The 18405-nt window shown below is 38.3% G+C and overlaps 1 protein-coding gene across 2 annotated transcripts in view; it reads right to left on the bottom strand.

Annotated features, from left to right (window-relative positions):
* Positions 1-10185: 10185 nt before the first annotated feature.
* SLC2A2 (solute carrier family 2 member 2) overlaps positions 10186-18405 on the bottom strand; it is a 40719-nt gene continuing 32499 nt past the window's right edge. Inside the window, exons 8-12 of one of the 2 annotated variants that reach the window (XM_037046534.1) lie at positions 18140-18244; positions 14741-14842; positions 13852-14055; positions 13742-13762; positions 10186-11196 (exon numbers count right to left, since the gene is read on the bottom strand). In XM_037046534.1, coding sequence (XP_036902429.1) covers positions 11041-11196; positions 13742-13762; positions 13852-14055; positions 14741-14842; positions 18140-18244 — 588 coding nt within the window. In that variant the 3' untranslated portion in view covers positions 10186-11040. Of the gene's footprint in view, positions 11197-12929; positions 13763-13851; positions 14056-14740; positions 14843-18139; positions 18245-18405 lie in introns of those variants that run through there. The other variant, XM_037046533.1, reaches the window with a different exon arrangement.

Genomic DNA, 18405 nt, shown 5'->3' with positions numbered 1-18405 from the left:
CTTAGCAACTGCATGGTCTGTGGCTGTGCAAACCCCACATGCAGCCTCCAGGAGGAATCCTGAAGCTGGACAGCAGTTTGGAACGAGCTAAGCTATCTACCTGCAAGACTGCTTAGCAACTGCCTGCAGACTCCAAAGGATGGTACCTTAAAATGGAGTGGGACCTGTGGGCATCGCCTTTTGCCTTGGTCTTGCTGAGGATGGTGGGGCTTTGTCTGGGTTTTGTGGAGGAGTTGAGCTATGAGACAGGAAGTCCCCCTCTCTCCCAGATCGTGTAGCATCAGAATAAAACCTCTTTTCTTTTGCATCAGCACCTGCCTCACAAGTTTGGCTTCTGTGGTGGCATACCTGCCACAAACTCCCCTTTTTTGTTCAGTGACAAACTGACCCAATTGACATGCATAGAACACTATCCCACAATGCATAGTAACAGAAGTAGATGCTCCGAGATGTGATCCAAACCAAAATTATTAGAGGTTTTCTTTGTATATAACATCTAAGTTGATAAAAATATAATTATACAGTTGCAGAGCCAGTGAAACAATGATTCTTCCTTCACAGTATGTATGTGTGAATAGATATATACACACATAAATATATTTATATATAAATAAACATCATACTTTTTTCATTCTGCTAATTCTATCACATGTACATGATTTAGTCACCTTTCACTTTTGGAGAGTGTGGTGTGAGGGACAGGTGCCTCCCTCTTCTGCCACTGCCCCGGGAATGTGGCTGGTCAGTGGGGGGTGGCAGAGGTGGAAAGGGGAACCTGAGGATGAGCACGAATTTCCAAAAAACATTTCTCTATGCTCTTACAGTTGACAGTAATAATGATGTAGGATGAGGATGGGTCCTTGGCCATGTCATCGGGCTACTGTTTGCTGTTATTTTGCTTGGCTTTCACTGAACTACTGTGGTTTCAGAAAACCACCATCATCTGTGTCTTAGTCCATTGAAGTCGTGTGAGGTGATATGATAGTTAATTGTATAGGACATCCAAGATGGCTTTCCCTACTTACAAAATATGCATTTCAGCACCAATTAAGAATAATGGGACAAAGCAGATTCTATACAGAGGGAAATAAAATTTAAAAAACAAAACAATGATCAGTGAGCAGAGCATGAGAGAGAGCAAGCACATGAAAAACTCTTCACTGGGGTGGATGAATCATTGCCCCATTTCCCCTGGGTTTGCTTGCCCAAGCCCTCCTGCTGAGATGTTCCTTTGCCAGGCAGAATTAGAGCTGAGCAAATAGGGAGGTGGTTATTCACTCATATCATCCCAACGCCCCACATGTCAGTGTAAGAAAATACGAATGAAAACTTTGCGACTTTTTGGAATCAGAACCCAAATCACTTTTAGAATTAAAAGAATCGGAGCAGAGACAGCCCCAATAACTTATCTGATGAAACAGAAGAGGCCTGATGGAGATCACCTTGGTGCATTAGGAAAACAACCTCAGGGCTGCTGCTGACAGGACACTTTTCCCAAGAGCTATTCATTATGATGCATTATTAGCCAACTGCAGGCAGCAGGTACCCTTTGCATCCTAACTAAAGTGCAGCAGCCATTTAGCTAGTGGGACTGGTTCAGTTTTTACAATTGTCTTAATCACTAGTGAATTAGTTAAACTATAACATTAGCTGATAAAAGTAATCACCAGTGTCCCTTGGGAAGGAGTGGAAAACTGGAACTGGTTGTCCGAAGCTCTGAGAGCAGACATTCCTGAGTGTACAGATCGATGACCAACCGTGAGCACAGCTCCGGACTGAGCCAGTCTCATCCCTGCCTCCTTGCGTGTATAGAGTATCACGAGATTGTTGTTAGGGTATTGATTTCTGCTTCAGAGTGTGGTGGGTGTGTGGCAGGGAAGGCGGTTCGATGGTCTTTATGTTCAGTTTTCAGTCATTCTGAAACTGATGATGCAGTTAGCAGATATTTCAAACTCATGTTCCTTTCAGTGCTTTCTTTTTGGGCCATTTCACTGATTGTTAATGGCTCCACCTGGAGAGCTCTGGAAATGATGATGAACTTCAATCAAGCCTTTTTGGTAGTTCTAGAAAGAGGTTTTGAGTGTTGGTTAGCTCAGAGACTGTGAAGAGAAGCTCAAATTGTGCTTTATAGTTACCTCTAGATATTAATGATCGGCATGTTCATTTTCTGCTGCAAATCACCCAGAGTTAACAGAATAAACAGAGCTTAATTGGTTTGGTGTCTTTCATGGTTTGATGACTGACCATAGGCAGAAAACATGGGTGGAAAAAATCTCTTAAGAGACCTGAGAAGATACAATGTTCATTGCCTTTTATTTTATCCAAAATTTTAAAAACATTAAAGTTACTTTTAAAATTTTGCAAACTTCACAATTTTTGTTTGCATGTGTATATGTGTGTGTGTGTGTGTATTCCAGTAAACGACCCTATAGTCGAGATAAGAGTTTGTGCAGATCCTCTATAAATCAACTCCAAACCCTTCCAAACACTATTCTACTTTCTAGTCCTCGTAGTTTTGCCTTCTAGATATCTCAATGGAATCATAGATTATGTAGCCTTTTTTGGGTCTAATACATTTGAGATTTATCTCTGGTAGGCAGTTAGACAAAAAACAAAGATGATAGGCCAGGTACAGAAGGTCACCAGAACGGAAAGCCCTGGGTGCCTAACAATAGGTAAAACCGGGAAAACAACTAACCTTTCCACTTCTGGCATACCGCTGGTCATTAGGTTTAGACCCCCTGACCTCTTCTAAAATCCCCACCCTTTTAAAAGCCCTCAGGACCCCACACCTGCCCTCTCTCCTCTTACCCCCACATCCTCCCCCAGGCATGTTACCTTTACCCTTCTCTCTCCAAGCACTAAGGGCTCCTTTCTTTTGCCTCTGTGATTTGTTTCATGAACCCATTTCTTCTACTACTCTCTTCTTTCTCTGTGACTTTCTAAATAAACTTTTTCTTAGAGTTTGAGACTTGGCTCTCAAGTCTTTCCCAGCCAGAACTCAGGTACTGAGGTCTCGAAACTGAGGTCAGGTCTCACCCCACCAGTCCAACACCTGGTGCTGTCCTCACCACCGCCAACACATCTCTGTTACTTTATTACATTGTTATATTAATTAAACAAGAAGGCTGTTAGATTGAGGTGGGTTGGCAGCCTATGTAAGCAAACCAGAAGCTAAGCCTACAGGTGCCTCAAGGGTAATGGAAAGCTAAGGACAGCTGATCAGAAACACCCAAATGAGGCCTTCCCAAGTAAGGCAATGCCAAGCAATCAAAGAGTCTCTATCAAAGTCTTGCCGGTAGCTCCTGTTGGTGAAGCACAACCACTTTGGGTTGGCACGGCCTGATTTGAAGTGACTTCTCCTCAAGTACACTCAAATTTTTATGCTTAAATTTATCTTTTAATACATATTTCAGTTATTCACTATTTTGTATTGCTGAGTAGTTTTCTAAAGTTTGGTTATCCCGTCATTAGCAGACCTATTTCTCCTCTTTTTTTTCACCATTTATTTCTGAAAGTTAATTTCCCCCACATTTATTTGTACCCAATTATAAACATAATATTCATGCAGAATGAAGAAAACTTGGACCACACTCTCACACACACACCCCTGCTGAAGTCCTACCACTGACGGATGAACACTAACAGAGGAAGCTGTTAACACTGTTCCCTCTCCCGTTCTACCCTCTTCACCCAACTTTACTCCCTCAGTCTCTTTCATGTATCTAAAATGGATTGTACATACATAATGCCACCCACTTTCGTGCTAGGTAGCATTTTTTCAGCTGACTTAATATTTTAAATGACACTTTTTATTGTTATTCAATAGTTTCTTACTTTTGTAAAATAGCACATGGCTATAATTTAAAGGTCAAATAATAGTACAAGTCTTATATTAAGTATATTTAAAAGAACTCACAATAGTTTTCTGCCCCATGCCTCCCTACCCAGGAGTCTTCTTAGAGGTGAACACTTGCAAAATTTTTAATGATGTCTTAAAGCTTTCATTCTGATGTTCTATTTCACATGCTCTATGGCTCAGGCTCTCAGCAGAAACAGATGGTCTGCTGAATGGGGTGACTGAAGAAGAAGCAATTTACATAGAAGTAGGCCAAGGTAAGGAACCAGCAAGGGATAGTAAGTAAAGCAGCCGGGACCAGTAGTAGTGAAACTAACAACAGTAGGGTACTACTACCAACTCTAGGATTAAAAGGGGCAAGTTTTGGGGGAATCAATGACTAGAACCCAGTAAGTTCAGGAGCTAGGTGGGTGAATGTAGTTGCTACCCTGCCTGAGTGGGAAGGTGGAGGCTGAAGGAACCAATAGCCCACTTTCTGCTGTTTCTTGTCTTCCCATTTCTCTCCATGGTATTAGGCAAACCCAACTAGAACCCAATAATAAGGAGCCCACATGGTACTGAATACTGAAGTCTGGGGAGGTGAGCTTTCTGGGCCAGAGCGCAGCATTGGAAGAGGTAAAAACAGGGCTCAGGGGAAATTACCAGCACATGGACTTAGACTTACATTTTTGCTTTATAGATTGTGGTGGTTTTGTGTTGACAATTTATTATGATAAAGAATACTTGAACTCATTTTCTCACCCTAACTTACCTTTCCTTTTCACATGACTCATAATATAGTACTATGATAAATTTAATTTGAAAACAAGAATTGTAACAATATCTAGTGTGTTACATAATTATGTAAATAATTATTCACTGCGGAGCCAAATAATATACAACACTAACCTCTTTCATGCCGCTCCCTACCTTGCTATCTCCCAGGAATTCATAAGTGCTTCGTATTTGCATTTGTTTAGTTTTCTACGTGTTTAGCACTAATTTTTTTCAAAATGTTCCAAATAGTTCTTTATGTGGCCACACACATCAAAAATATTTGATCTCCATTTTACTCTGGAACCTTCTTTTCCTTGCTTCAGTCTGAATTGGTTGTTTTCTAGGCCCTGATGCTAGCTGCCCCTCCATGACTTTTGTCTTGAAACTTATCTTTCCACCTCCCCTTTTGCTGAATTCCATGTTTTTCTCTCTCAGTTCTCTCCTGTACTTTAGTAGAGTCCACCATCCTCTTGTTTCATGAGAAAATGTGCAGAAGAGGTAAGACTTTGTTTGCATGTCTGTAAGTACACCTAATGCTACTTAAACATTCAATTGATTATATGTCTAGGGACACAATTCTAGGCTGAAAAACCTTTTCCTTCAGAATTTTGTAGGGATTGCTCCATGGCCTTTGAGCTTCCACCGTTGCTGTTCAGATGTTGCATGTGGCTATGAATCTAGATCCTCCACGTATGGCCTGCCTTTCCCTTCCGTGTGCCTTTCCACGTGCCCTGAATCTGTGGTGCTCTGAAGCTTCATGATGCAGTGTTGGACTTTGTTTAGGTTTGGCACGTGGTGGGCTTTCAGTCTCAAGTCTTGTTCATCAGTCCAACAAAATTCCAATATAATGTATCTTTGATAATCTCTTTCCTCCGTTTTGATTCTCTTCTTCTGACATCCTGTTGTTTGGATGCTGGATCTTCTGGGCTGATCCTCTAAGTTTCATTTCTTCCTCCCTCCTCAAGCCCCTCAGCATTTAGTTTGTGAGTAACTTATAACAACTGTTTTCAAAGTTAGGCATGTTCTCTCTTTAGTCATGGACAAAAATAAAGGCTTTCATGCCTGCAGTTGAGCAGGAGGCCGTTTAGCTTCAACATCTCATTCGCAGTCTTCCTCCTCCCGCTTTATAAAAGGCGGGTACAGTCCCCACTGGACCCTGACGCATTGTGGTGCCTTGACTTAGAGTGTTACATCTTAGAAGGGCCAAACAAACAGGTATTTGGAAACACTTTGACCCATGGAGCTCATCGGTGGCTTGTGACAAAAAGCACATTTTGGCCTGATATTTTAGATTCAGACATTGTAGGACAGGATAATGACCACTTTTGTTTAGCAGACCGTGCCCGATTATTTTGAAAGTGCATTCCTCCTGAGAGCAAAACCAGTAAAAGTGAAGAAACTGAAGGAACTGCCTGGAATGCAGATGACAGACTTACTGCAGGTGGACATGCCTCGTCTGTTTACCTGTGACAGCGCTGCAGTTCAGACATGAGGGGGCTGTCATAGGAATGAATATTAAGGTACTTACTGGAAGCAAAAAGTTCACTCAGAGAGAAAGTAACTTGATCTGGTAAATTAGTTTGACAATAAGGACTGAATTTGCCTTTAGGTTATCACTATGAATTGAACAAGCTAACAGGCTAAATCTGGGCTCTGATGGTTTGATGTAAATACAGCATGGGATAAAATAAAAAAATGTTATTATATACATGAAAATGCATAAAATTAATAATAGTTTAACTCTTTCAATCCTTTCTGAGTATATTCGGTTAAGCAAGTTGCCTCTAAGTGAAAGATTGAACAATATAACTAATAGTTTTTTATTAAGTCCTGATAAGCCTTTTTGGTATGCTACTCGGAAACTAAGTGAGAGGATGATAAGAAATCCTTTCATAATAGACACTTTTAAAACACTTCAACAAAATTAAAGGGCCCAATTGAGTTACTAGATGACATATTATTAAAATTATTTTGATGATGAGTTTTTGTATGCTTTTTGGATATAACTTAGAAATAATTCATGGAGTTGAATAACATTGTTCCTTCCAATCCTATTTACTTACCTATGAAAATAAGATTTTAAATAATTTTGTAGTAGCAAAAAGTAATAATAGAATATATGCTGAACACTATTTCACTTTAGTAATAAGAAATATTTATTCATTAATATTTAAATCTCATTAAGATAAATTTCTAAAAGAACTGCTTTAAAAATGAGTCATTTGATCAAAATTTGTAATACTGATTTTTTTCTTTCATCAATTGTTTACTACTAATAATCATAAATGCTAACTCAACCCAGAAAAATTGGTCAAACATTTTGACCCTTGTGGACACAGTACATTTTTAAAAATCTAAATTGAAATTATAGATATTTTTGTTGCAGGAACTTATAATAGAATCACCAAAAATATTTTAATACATGTGTTTATTACTTTGAGATAAAATTCTTTTAAGGAAACAGAGCAGAAATATGAGAGTATAAAAGAGTGCAATGAAATTTCTAATGGTTAGTATATAAATATATAAATTTTAATATGTAATATATATTTACATTTTATGTATTATAAAAATTCATAATATATATAAATTTTAAAGGGTTGTGATGAGCAATCAATTACTATGATATTAAATTCCATTAGATAAATAGAGAACAATATTTTTAAAATATCAATATATACTATATTTTGGAAAAGTACATCTTTTGAAGCTATTTAATTAAACATATGCTGAAAATTTTGAATGCCAACTTTAAAATTTGATAATCATTAACTTACAGGTTTTTCTGTTCTCTCTTTGGAATTGCAACTATTTCTCTTCACATTTCTCTTCCTTCATGAGAATGCAGGTGACTGAGGATAAGGATCCTATATTCTTCTAAAACTTGTGTTTTTCATAAAACTTTTTTAAAAACTATATGTATTGGGTTGACATTGGTTAATAAAATTATATAGGTTTCAGGGGTACAATTCTATAATACATCACCTGTATAGTGTATTGTGTGTTCACTACCTCAAGTCGTCCTTCCTTCCATCACCATTTATTCCCCTTTACCCTCTTCAGCCTCTCATCATTACCTGTACTGTCGTTTATGAGATACTTATTTCTTCTTTCACCCTTTTTATTCTCTTCCACAAAACTTTATTTTCCATGTCTTTTTAAAGTATATTTTATTGAATATGTTATTACAGTTGTCCCAATTTTTCCACCTTTGTCTCCTCCGTCTGGTACCTCCCTTCTCTCCAGCAATCCTCTCCTAAGTTTATGTCCATGGGTCATGCACATAAGTTCTTTGGCTTCTCCATTTCCTACACTATTCTTGACAATACCCTGTTTATTTTGTCCCTACCAATTATGCTTTTTAATATTTGTACTTTTCCCCCATTCTCCTCCTTCTCCCTCCCAGCCAATAACCCTCCCTGTGATCTCCATATCTATGATTCTATTCCTGTTCTGGTTGTTTACTTAGTTTGGTTTTTAGGTTCAGTTTTTGATAGTGGTGAATTTGTTGTCTTTTTAATGTTCACAGTTTTGATCTTTTTCTTAATAAGTCCCCTTAACATTTTGTGTAATAAGGTATTGGTGATGATGAACTCCTTTAGTTTTATGTTGTCCAGGAAGCACTTTATCTGTCCTTCCCTTCTAAATGGTAGCTTTATTGAATAGAGTAATCTAGGTTGTAGGTCCTTGCTTTTCATCATTTTGAATACTGCTTGCTAGTCCCTTTTTGCCTGCAATGTTTCTTTGAGAAATCAGCTGACAGTCTTATGGGAACTCCTTTGTGGGTAACTCTCTGCTTTTCTCTTGCTGCTTTTAAGATTCTCTATTTATCTTTGACCTTTCGCATTTTAATTATGAAATGTCTTTTTGTGATCCTCCTTGAATCCAACTTGTCTGAGGCTCTCTGTACTTATCGGACTTGTATGTCTATTTCCTTTGCAAATTAGGGAAATTTTCTCTCATTATTTTTTCAAATAAGTTTTCAATTTCTTGCTCTTCTTGTCCTTCTGTCATCCCTATGATTCAGTTGTTGACACATTTGGATATGTCCCAGAGTCTTCTTATATTATCCTTGTTTTTTTCTGTCCCGGTTTAATATTTATTTCTTCCTTATGTTCCAAATCATTGATTTGAATCCCACCTTCCTTCCCTTCACTGTTGGTTCCCTGCATATTTTTCTTTGTTTCATTTAGGGTAAACTTGATTTCTTTCTTTATGGTGTTGCCATACTAAAAGATTTCTTTGAGCATACCGATCATTAGTGTTTTGAACTCTGCATCTGTTAAGTTGGCTATTTCTGTTCCATTTAATTCTTTTCCTGGGGTTTTGTTTTGTTGTCTCGTTTGGGCCATATTTCTTTGTCTCCTCAATTTGGCAGCCTCTCTGTGTTTGTTCCTGTGTATTAGGTAAAGCTTCTTTGACTCCCTGTAAAAGGCACCTATAAATTGTGTGGGGCAGACCCTTATGTAATTGCCAAGGTGGGGCAACCCACTTACTCACTTTGTGATTCTGTGTCGGGGGAGGGTTGGGGGAGGGGACTGTGCTGCTGCCTGACTTCTGGGGTTTTTCCCAGCACTCACCCTGTTTCTAGTCACTACACCCACTTAAAATAGGTGACCAACACCCTTCCAGCTACTGCCCTGGTGTTGAATCCCAGAGTGGGTGGGTTTGAGTATTTGGGCCCTTTAATGGGAGTTTCCTGAAAATTCAGCAGTTTTTTCCACTGTCTCAACCCCCACTTTTTTTTTACAGCTAGAAGTTATGGGGATTTATCTTCCCAGTACTGGAAACCTGGACTGTGTGGTCTATCCTGGGACTGGGATCACTTGCTCCCAAGGTATCCCTCCCAATTTTTATCCACCACATGTGAATGTGGGACCGCCTGTGTCTGTTCCACGTCCACTGCTGCCACCTCTCTGCCCCACACCGTGTCTCTCTCTGCCTCATCTCTGAGTCTTCGCCCCTCCTGCCTGTCTGTGTGAGTGTGGCTTCTTTAAATCCTTGGTTGTTGTACTTCCATACAGCTCTATTTTCTGAGAGTTCTGGGTGTTATTTGTTTTGAGATTTGGTTGTAATTATTTCTGTAGTTGTGTGAGGAGATAAAGTGTGTCTACCTACACCTCCATCTTGACCACAAGTCTCTCTTTCACAAAACTTTAACTAAGTGTCTTGTTCATAATAGGAACTTGATTAAATGTTTACTGAGTTAAATTATTTTTATTTTCATCAAAGGAAGTCATTTATTCTTCTTCAACTGTGCCTATCTGCCCTTCAGGCTAGTTTTTTTTCTACTCCTAATAATCAAAACAACTGCCTGAGGAAAATAAAATTTGGGTTTAAAAAGTAACTCACATATTATCTTTAAAATGAGAATAGAAAAAATATTGTGAAAAGGAAATGAGTATATACAGCAAACTTATATCAAGTTTCTTAAATATATTTTCTACATAAAATAGAACACACTAAACATTTGGAAATATATTTATTAACATAAGATTATAGCATATATATATATATATATATATATATAATCTTAACTAAAACCAGTTTCTTTTCATCATAATTCTTTCTAATATGCACCAAATTAGAAGACAGTAAAGACATCAGCAGATGGCTCAAAGTGGTTTGCAATAAACCTTTTCTTCTCAGGTCATTGATATAGAATTGTTATGAAAAATTATATTTTTTACACTTTACTCAGCACTTTGCTTAGGACACATAAGCACAGCTATTGCCCAACATTGCTTCATTTGCTGCATATCCAACAATGAGCTGGCAACAAAAAGTAGTTTATGCACATACTTTGGTTTACACACTTTGTGATTTTTGAGGGTTTTCAAGATTTGGTTGTCCAATGGTGGTAGTCTCTTTAAATTAGATTTAAATGCAATATACAGCAACTTATTTTTTACTTAGTATTATTTGAATAAATAATATTACATATAGACCTCTTAAAAATAACAACTTAGGTAAAAGCAAATTTTAAAAATACAATAAAAACTCTTATAACCTACTTAGGAATATGAAGTATAAGTTTAGGAATTAGATGGTAAAAATCTCCCCTGGTTTTTACTTTCCCTTGTCTTTGTGAGATAGTTGCTTGACGTGTGGGAGAGTATTACCTTGAATTATGAATTTGGGACTACCTTATGGATATGATAGTCCTGTATCCTAACAGTATCTTTGTCCATACTAATTCTAGGTCACGCATTGGATACCAGACACTCTGCTTAGCACTTTACATTCAATCCTCACAACAACTCTCAGAGGTAGGTAATGTTATTAGACCCACTTTATAAGAGAAGTCTCTAGCTTGAAGTTCATAAAACGCAAAAGACACAGACAGAAACATTTATATCCTGGTCTTCCTGAACTCCTTATTCGACTGTGAGCCCCTTGAGGGGGAGGCGTTCTCTTCTTGTGTCTCAGCAGAGAGGACCCCTGCATTTACACCATGGCAGTGGGCACCAGCTAGATGCAGCAGATGGGTAACCAGAGCAAGAAGTATAGTCATGCTTCGAACAAGCAAGGAGAAGCATCATGTTTGTAAGATCATTAGAGTATGAAACACTTCCACAAAAATGATAGAGTACTATGAAAAATGTGTTCAAACTCACATCTAATTTCCTCAGGATTAAATCTAATTAATTAGTGCCGATTGTATTATTTGTTGTGCTGTATACCATTGAAGACCTAGTTTTTACTGTTTAGCTAGTTCTTTTGTCCTAATATAATGGGTTTACAGCTTCTAATTTCACTTTTGTGCACCTCATTTGTGTCTCTGCTAAAGAAATTATGGAGGAAAAACAAATTTCAGGGTCTAAATTTCTGGTATTTGTGGGTCTATCAAAGGAATTAGAACTTAAAAGCGGTCTTTGGGGCTCTTTATCAAACCTTCATTTCTTTATTCTCTTAGCTAATGAGATGAGGGGTAGTGATTTGATTAAATCACATAAATTATAAAAATGTTAAATTTCTTTACCGTTGCAACTCTGGGCTTGTCAAAGGCCATCAGCAGCCAGATGACAAGGGGCACACAAGACCCATTTCCCTGCTTCACTGTTCAGAGCCCCTGTCTGCCCCTCATCCAACCCACCAAGAGTTCACAGTTCAGCACAAAGTTCTTCTGAACTATTAAATTTCACTCTGTCTTGAAGTCCTAAGTGAGCATAGTTTATCTAAAATTGGTCCAAAGGAAATAAAAATCAGTCCAAGTGAAAAGAACTAATTTCATTATTTGGACTACCAAATTACATAAAGGTAAGCAGCAACAACACACAAGCAAGTGTTGAGTGTTTTTATGCACATTACAGCAAACATAAAAAGGATCGATTCAAATGGGCTCCATTTGGTGAGAAAAACAACCTGAAGATGCTTTAGCAGGACCTAAGCCTTCGGTATCCATCAGAACTATATTTCCACAGTTGCATAATTGACTGTAAGCAAAAGTCTATTTAGTCATCTGTGTATTTTCAATGTGCCTAATATGTAAAAGCACTTAGAATGGTGCCTCGCACATAGGGAGTACACAATAAATGTTAGCAATTGCAACAGGACCGCTGGATCGCATCCCTCTACAGCTGAAGCGAAGATGGAAACATCAAAGGGGATGACTGTTTTGTGTTAGGAAACTCAGTCTTCCTAGGAAAATTAAACAGGGATTTTGGTCAAGTCTGAAGTTGAACATTCATGAAGTTTCAGGAGCTCACCCTCAGGAATTCTCCAACCCTACCTTTTTAACCGATTTAGAATCATAATGATTCAGAAAATGTATTGTTTTTTAAACAAGAAGCAGCTTATTTTATTTGAGATTTCTTAAGCTAGACTGCTTTAATTTATTAGGGTTTGAAGAGATATACAAAATGTCTTGCTTAACATTGAGCATATTTTACAACACAGCTCAGAAAACCAGGCTGTGTTTAATTAAAAAGCAAAATAAAACATATCTCATAGGATGGAACTGACAAGGAATTGGTTTAACAGGAGTTTATTTTTTAAAGATTAAATTAATTTATTTTTAGAGAGAGGGGAAGGGAAGGAGAGCAGGAGAGAAAAAAAATCAATGTGTGGTTGCCTCTTGCTCACCCCCTACTGGGGTCCTGGCCCACAACCCAGGTGTGTGCCCTGACTGGGAATCTAACCAGCAGCCCTTTGGTTCACAGTCCAGCCCTCAATCCACTGAGCCACAGCAGCCAGGGCTTAAGAGGGGCTTATAATAGATGTTTCTTTTAACTATTAAACTTTTTTTATTGTTCAATCTAAAAAAAAAACCTCTTTGGTCACCAATTAAAATGTTGTTTGCTTGTTTTTTTTCCAAATATAAAAAGATTTTGGTAAGCCTGCCAAAAATAAAAGGCTTTCTTTACAAAAACATTTACTAAAGCCTCCCACATGAAAATATAGGAAAGATAAAAATTTAATCAAAATGCAAATTCTAATGCACAAGAAGACACTGAGTGAGAGAAATGGAAAAGTTACCAATTTTACTGTGAACCTTCACTGCCACTAGCTGTATCTCCTTTAGTAGGAAGTCTGTGGGTAAGACAATTCCAACCTAGATTCAAATATGTAAATATTAATAGTTGTAGCTTCAGGTTTCTATGTAATATGATACATAGAAACAGCTTCCATTTCAGTAGAACCTTGTTATAAAGAATAGAACTGGTAACATTTTAGAATGTCCGTGCCCTTTAGTGTGATGAAATGAGCTAGACTTTAAGGTTGACTTAATTACAGATTTTTACTATCAAAAATAGATTCTGTAACTTTTTTAAAAAGTACTTTCTTTGGTAATATTTGATGACATTTCTGATGAGAGCCCATAAAAGCTCCTTTAAAAAAATAAAACAATACTTTAAAATATAGATATAAAATTCTCAAAGAACTGTCATTTAAAACCACATAGCTTTCTTCCTTTTTCTGCTCATGTCAACAGGCAGGTTATCTTTACTCAGTCTCCATAGCTCCAAGGTATTTCATTTCTGTGGCTGCTTTTGGTGTTTTGGCTGAACCGCTCTTCTTTTGGAGTTCTGCTGAGATTTCCTCAAAGGACTTGCCTTTGGTCTCTGGAACTTTGAAAAATATAAACAGAGTGAAGGCCAAGAGCAATCCAGCGAAGATGAAAAACACATAAGGTCCACAGAAGTCCTGCAGAGAGAATACACACAGAGTCCCGGTTAATAGTTGTTCAGCCCTGTCTTCTATTCAGTACGTGTGCACAACATCAGGCCACTTACCGCAATGTATGGGAAACACAGAGCTATAATGAAATTGCAGGTCCAGTTGCTGAACGCAGTTATGGCTAGAGCCGCAGAGCGTGGTCCTTGACTGAAGAATTCAGCCACCATGAACCAGGGGATGGGGCCTGGCCCGATTTCAAAGAAACTGACAAAGAGGAAGATGGATACCATGGCCACGTAACTCATCCAAGTATATTTATCCTGAGGAAAAGAACAATATAAAACAAAAGTAGAACTGAGATTATTGGCTGCTTCTTTCTTTAGCTTAGTAGACCCTTCCTGAGGTTAGCAGTGAATGTGGCTCTATTTCTGGTGATTATGTGCAAATAAGCACAAGTTATTCTAGTTGGAGACAAGTTTACTCTAGTCTGAGTCATCCTGAAATCTTTGGAGATCTGTAATAGGGAAATCCTCTGGATTGTGATTTTTACAGGATTCTTGGTCACTCTTTTCCTGTGAAAGAGGCAGGGTCAGGATCCAGTGACCGTTGCTCCTATTGATAGCTAGGCTGCTAGATTGGGTGCATGTGAAGTAGTGGTTAAGCGTTCTGGGCTGGACATACCCAGACACTTGTCCAAGGTCACACAGGCAGCCAAGTAGCAGAGCCAGCACTAGAACCTGTTTGGGGCTGCCCCCCACAGCCTGCGCTCTGGCCACGTCTGCCTCCCTGGATGACACGTGCAATTTGTTTGCTGGTGTTCAGCCTTTGCACTCCCCCAACTAGTTATCTTTTTCCTTACATTTCTCCTTTCTGTTAAATGCTCTTCCTCTGGCTTTATTTCATCAGTCATTGTCAAAAGTTCTTTGACATTACAAGCACTTTAACCCAGAGCACAGAACTGCTATCGCATGACAACCACCACCTCAGTGCAGGCACCAAACTCACCAGCAGCACAAGCCCCACGGACATGAAGATGGCGCAGACACACATCCCACCCATTCCAGTGAGAAACAGAGAGCGTCGCCCCGCCTTCTCCACAAGGAATACCTGCAGAAGTTTAAAAATGTACAGGCTTGGTACTTAGTTTTTTCTGACAGAGAGTTCATTTTAATTTACACATCTGGAAAGAGGCAGTTCTGTTATCCCATTTTACCAATGTGGGACTGAGAAGGGGAGTGGGTCTTGCCCCAGGGAACAAAGCTGGTCTCAGTCACCTCGACATCCGCAAATACCTGCTGCATTTCATCACATCGGTTTGTACGTGGCATTCCAAAGGACGAACCATAGTGCTACCACCTCTTTATGATTATCACTTTGGGTACAACGTTAAGAGGCCCACACATCTTAGACCTCTTTCAGTAGATTTCCTGCATGTATAAAATGTGAAACTTCTACATAAAAATGATACCAATGTCTCCTCGGAACGTGTGTGCACTGCGGACACCGGAAACCGTTGAGGCGTCAACTATTCTCATGCAACTTTCTTACTGAGAATAAAGTTGAATTATGACCCCTCACTGGCAATGTGTGGAATTTGACCAGTTTACTAAAATAGTCAGGTCTTCATTTTTCTTGTGTGCCTAAATGTACCTGGTGCCAGGAATAAACTATCCACCTGGAAAGGGAAGGCTTTAAAGAAAAAGTTTAAAGTGCTTTCTTAATTTAAGTCAAGAGATGGGTCATTGATTCCTTTGGGAACCTTTGCATTAATAGTTAAGATTTATATTTAGCCAAAACCAGAGTTTTTTGGATAGAGTCTTGCTTGATGCTGACCAGGTTGGTGAATCCCTTACAAAAAAGCTACCTATCTTAATTTCTCACTTTGGTGAGTAAATTGACTAGGTTCATAGATCTATCCATGGATCAATAGCAATCAAATACCCTTAGTATAGTGAGCTCTGGCTCTCAAAATATCTGAGAAACAGATCTTTTCACCTGCCGTGAAAACCCCTTTCATCTCACAGGCATTTTGTAATCAGAATCAAATCAGTTTGGGATGATAAGCAAAGAGCTCACATTTAATTGTTGAGAAGTAAGTGGGGAAAATATTCATGTTCATAAAATTTCTCTTCATATCTGATTCTTTCATCATGGCTTTTAAAGCTGGCTTGATGACACCATGTCGAGTTACAAAGAAAATAGAAGCATTTCTTCAGGAACAAGGGCTTTCATTATGTCTGTTTTTTTTTTTTTGCTGTTTCTGAATAATTATTACTAATAGATAATAAACTCTAGAACTGCATGCCTTGAAAATTGAGTCAGATTCTTGTTTCAAGCCGGGTGAGCACACAGGGAGGGATGTGACACAGGGTGAGACGAGGTCAAGGCCTGGAGATGTCTGCTAACCTTAACTCTCACCCTTGCCCCAGATAGCGTGTGTCCCTCAGACCCTGGAAGCCTATTCGAGTTTGGTAGCCATTGCTGCTGCCCAGACCCATCTTGCCTCGCCATATTTCTTCCCGTTTTGTTTTCTCTTTCAAGATTACAGGCTGTCTTCTATGGGCCTTTTAGTATGGAAGAAAACATGGAATATGAAACATAATCCAAGAGACAGAAAAGTCTCTCTCCTTTCCCCAATACTTATTTTTTTAAAAAGGAAAAGACTGATTATGTTCCTTCTAAGTTGTTGAAACAATATATTTCGGTACATGTTCCTGTTTGCGTATCTTCATTTTGATACATGGAATTCGGTAACATAGGTTCATTTGAGGGGGAGAAACTAGGAGATTGAGGGGCTACCTTTTCTGTGCTTTAAAACAACTTTACAAAAATATGTATATATATATATATACTTAAAGGTTTTAAATGTTATTTTAGTCCTGGAGTATTATTTATAATTAGCTGATTAGAGAGGACTTTATAAATTATGTCACTCACTCAAAAACTTTCACAGAATAAAAAGATGAATTCTGTAAAGGTATATTCCAAATAATCAAGACACTGTTTTCAAAGCAACTCTTCCCACTTCATCAGGGTTGGCAGAAGGAGACAAAAATGGAATTCTGCAGTAGTTTCCTTTTCGGCGCTCTTAGAGTTTGGGTTACCCAGTCTTAACAATTGGATGTTTTACATGGCAAATCCTGTTACATATAAAATGTTTTAATCATAATCTCTATTAGAAAATTATGCGTAAAACATTTTATCTCAAGTGAAGAAAGAATGCAAATAGTCCATTGGATTGCATCCCAGCACCAGACCTCCACTGATTCAGAGCGACCTTTTGGCTTGAAAAGGCGAGATCTCTTAAGGTGTGCCTGCAGGGCCCCTGCTGTTCCCTTCTTATTTGTTCCAAGGTCTGAACAACGCTGCCTTTTGATTTAGGCGGCCAGACTATAATTTATCGACCATTGTAAGGTAATAGTTTAAAGTCCATGTGAAGAGAATAAAAAACAAGTGACTAAAGTATGTTGAGTATAGCATTGTGATTGAAATAAAAAAGCACAAGTTTTTTTTAACATCCCGCATTCTAAGATAAAAAAGCCCCATTACATTAGTTGGGAAGTTTTTGTGTTTTTGTTGTTGTTGCTTGTTTACTTTAATTTTTAGATTGTTATGTTAAGTATTATTATTGTTAAGATACCAATCATTCCTTACATAAGATATTTGGTCCTAAGAAGAGTATATGGCCTCTTCCCTTTGTTGGAAAAATATTTAGAAAAATAGCATTCAACACATTCTAAAGTATAAAATTTCAAAAACAACAGTAACATTTGAACTTACACACCACTTCTTCATCATCTCACAACACCACACACTCATGTGCATCGTCAGAAGCTGTGGCCTTGTGAGCTCCTTGTAAGCTGCGCCCAAAGGCCAAACGTTGTAAGAATTTGCTGGGTTTGTTTAATTTTATTAGAGGCTTAGCTACCTAACAGAGAGGACAACTTTATTTTTTTAAAATGTTTTCTAAGACATCAGGATAAAAAATGAGTTTCTACCATAGAAGGAGAGGAATCTAGGCACAAGACCCAATATTGAAGGAAATCACAAGCTGTTAACTGAATGGCTTTGGTATAGAGCAAAGGAGAGGGATCCCAAGGAGTGAATTCTGTGTGTTCCCAAATGAGTTTTTAATTCACAAATGAGTAACTAATGACATCCAGTCCAACAGAGAGAGCCAGGCATAACCAGAGAGAATCAGATGACCTGCTCAGTTATGCCTGTTCAATGCAGTCGTTGGTTCTTGACAAATAGAAGTCTTCCCATGACCCACTTGGTTTCAATCCCCAGAGAATATAGACAATAAGTCATTGATCGCCTTTAGATCACAAGGTTTTGTTTTGTTTTTTAATTCAATTTCTGGACTAAGGAACAAGCAGACTGTTTTAGGGTTGTTTTACTTACAGAGAGAACAGTGAACACTGTGTTGATGGCACCCATGCCAATGGTTGCGTAAACTGGTTGGCCGACTCCAGCTGTCTGAAAAATGCTGGTTGAGTAGTAAAAGATCTGCAAAGTAACAACAGTTCAGACTTAATCCAGAAGCCTAGCACTGATGGCTTTAAAGCAGGAAATATTTTAAGACATCTAATTTTAGTTGCTTCTATGTAACCATGGTCCCTAGAACTTCATATAGATTTTTTCCACCCCCTCCTTCTGGGGAAGGAGCA

This window comes from Sturnira hondurensis, unplaced genomic scaffold (genome assembly GCF_014824575.4).
Source record: "Sturnira hondurensis isolate 20B ecotype Veracruz unplaced genomic scaffold, ASM1482457v3 Scaffold0005279, whole genome shotgun sequence".
In the NCBI taxonomy this organism is placed as follows: domain Eukaryota; kingdom Metazoa; phylum Chordata; class Mammalia; order Chiroptera; family Phyllostomidae; genus Sturnira; species Sturnira hondurensis.
Note: the sequence above shows the minus strand (reverse complement) of the source record. Positions and strands in the feature narration are given on the sequence as shown.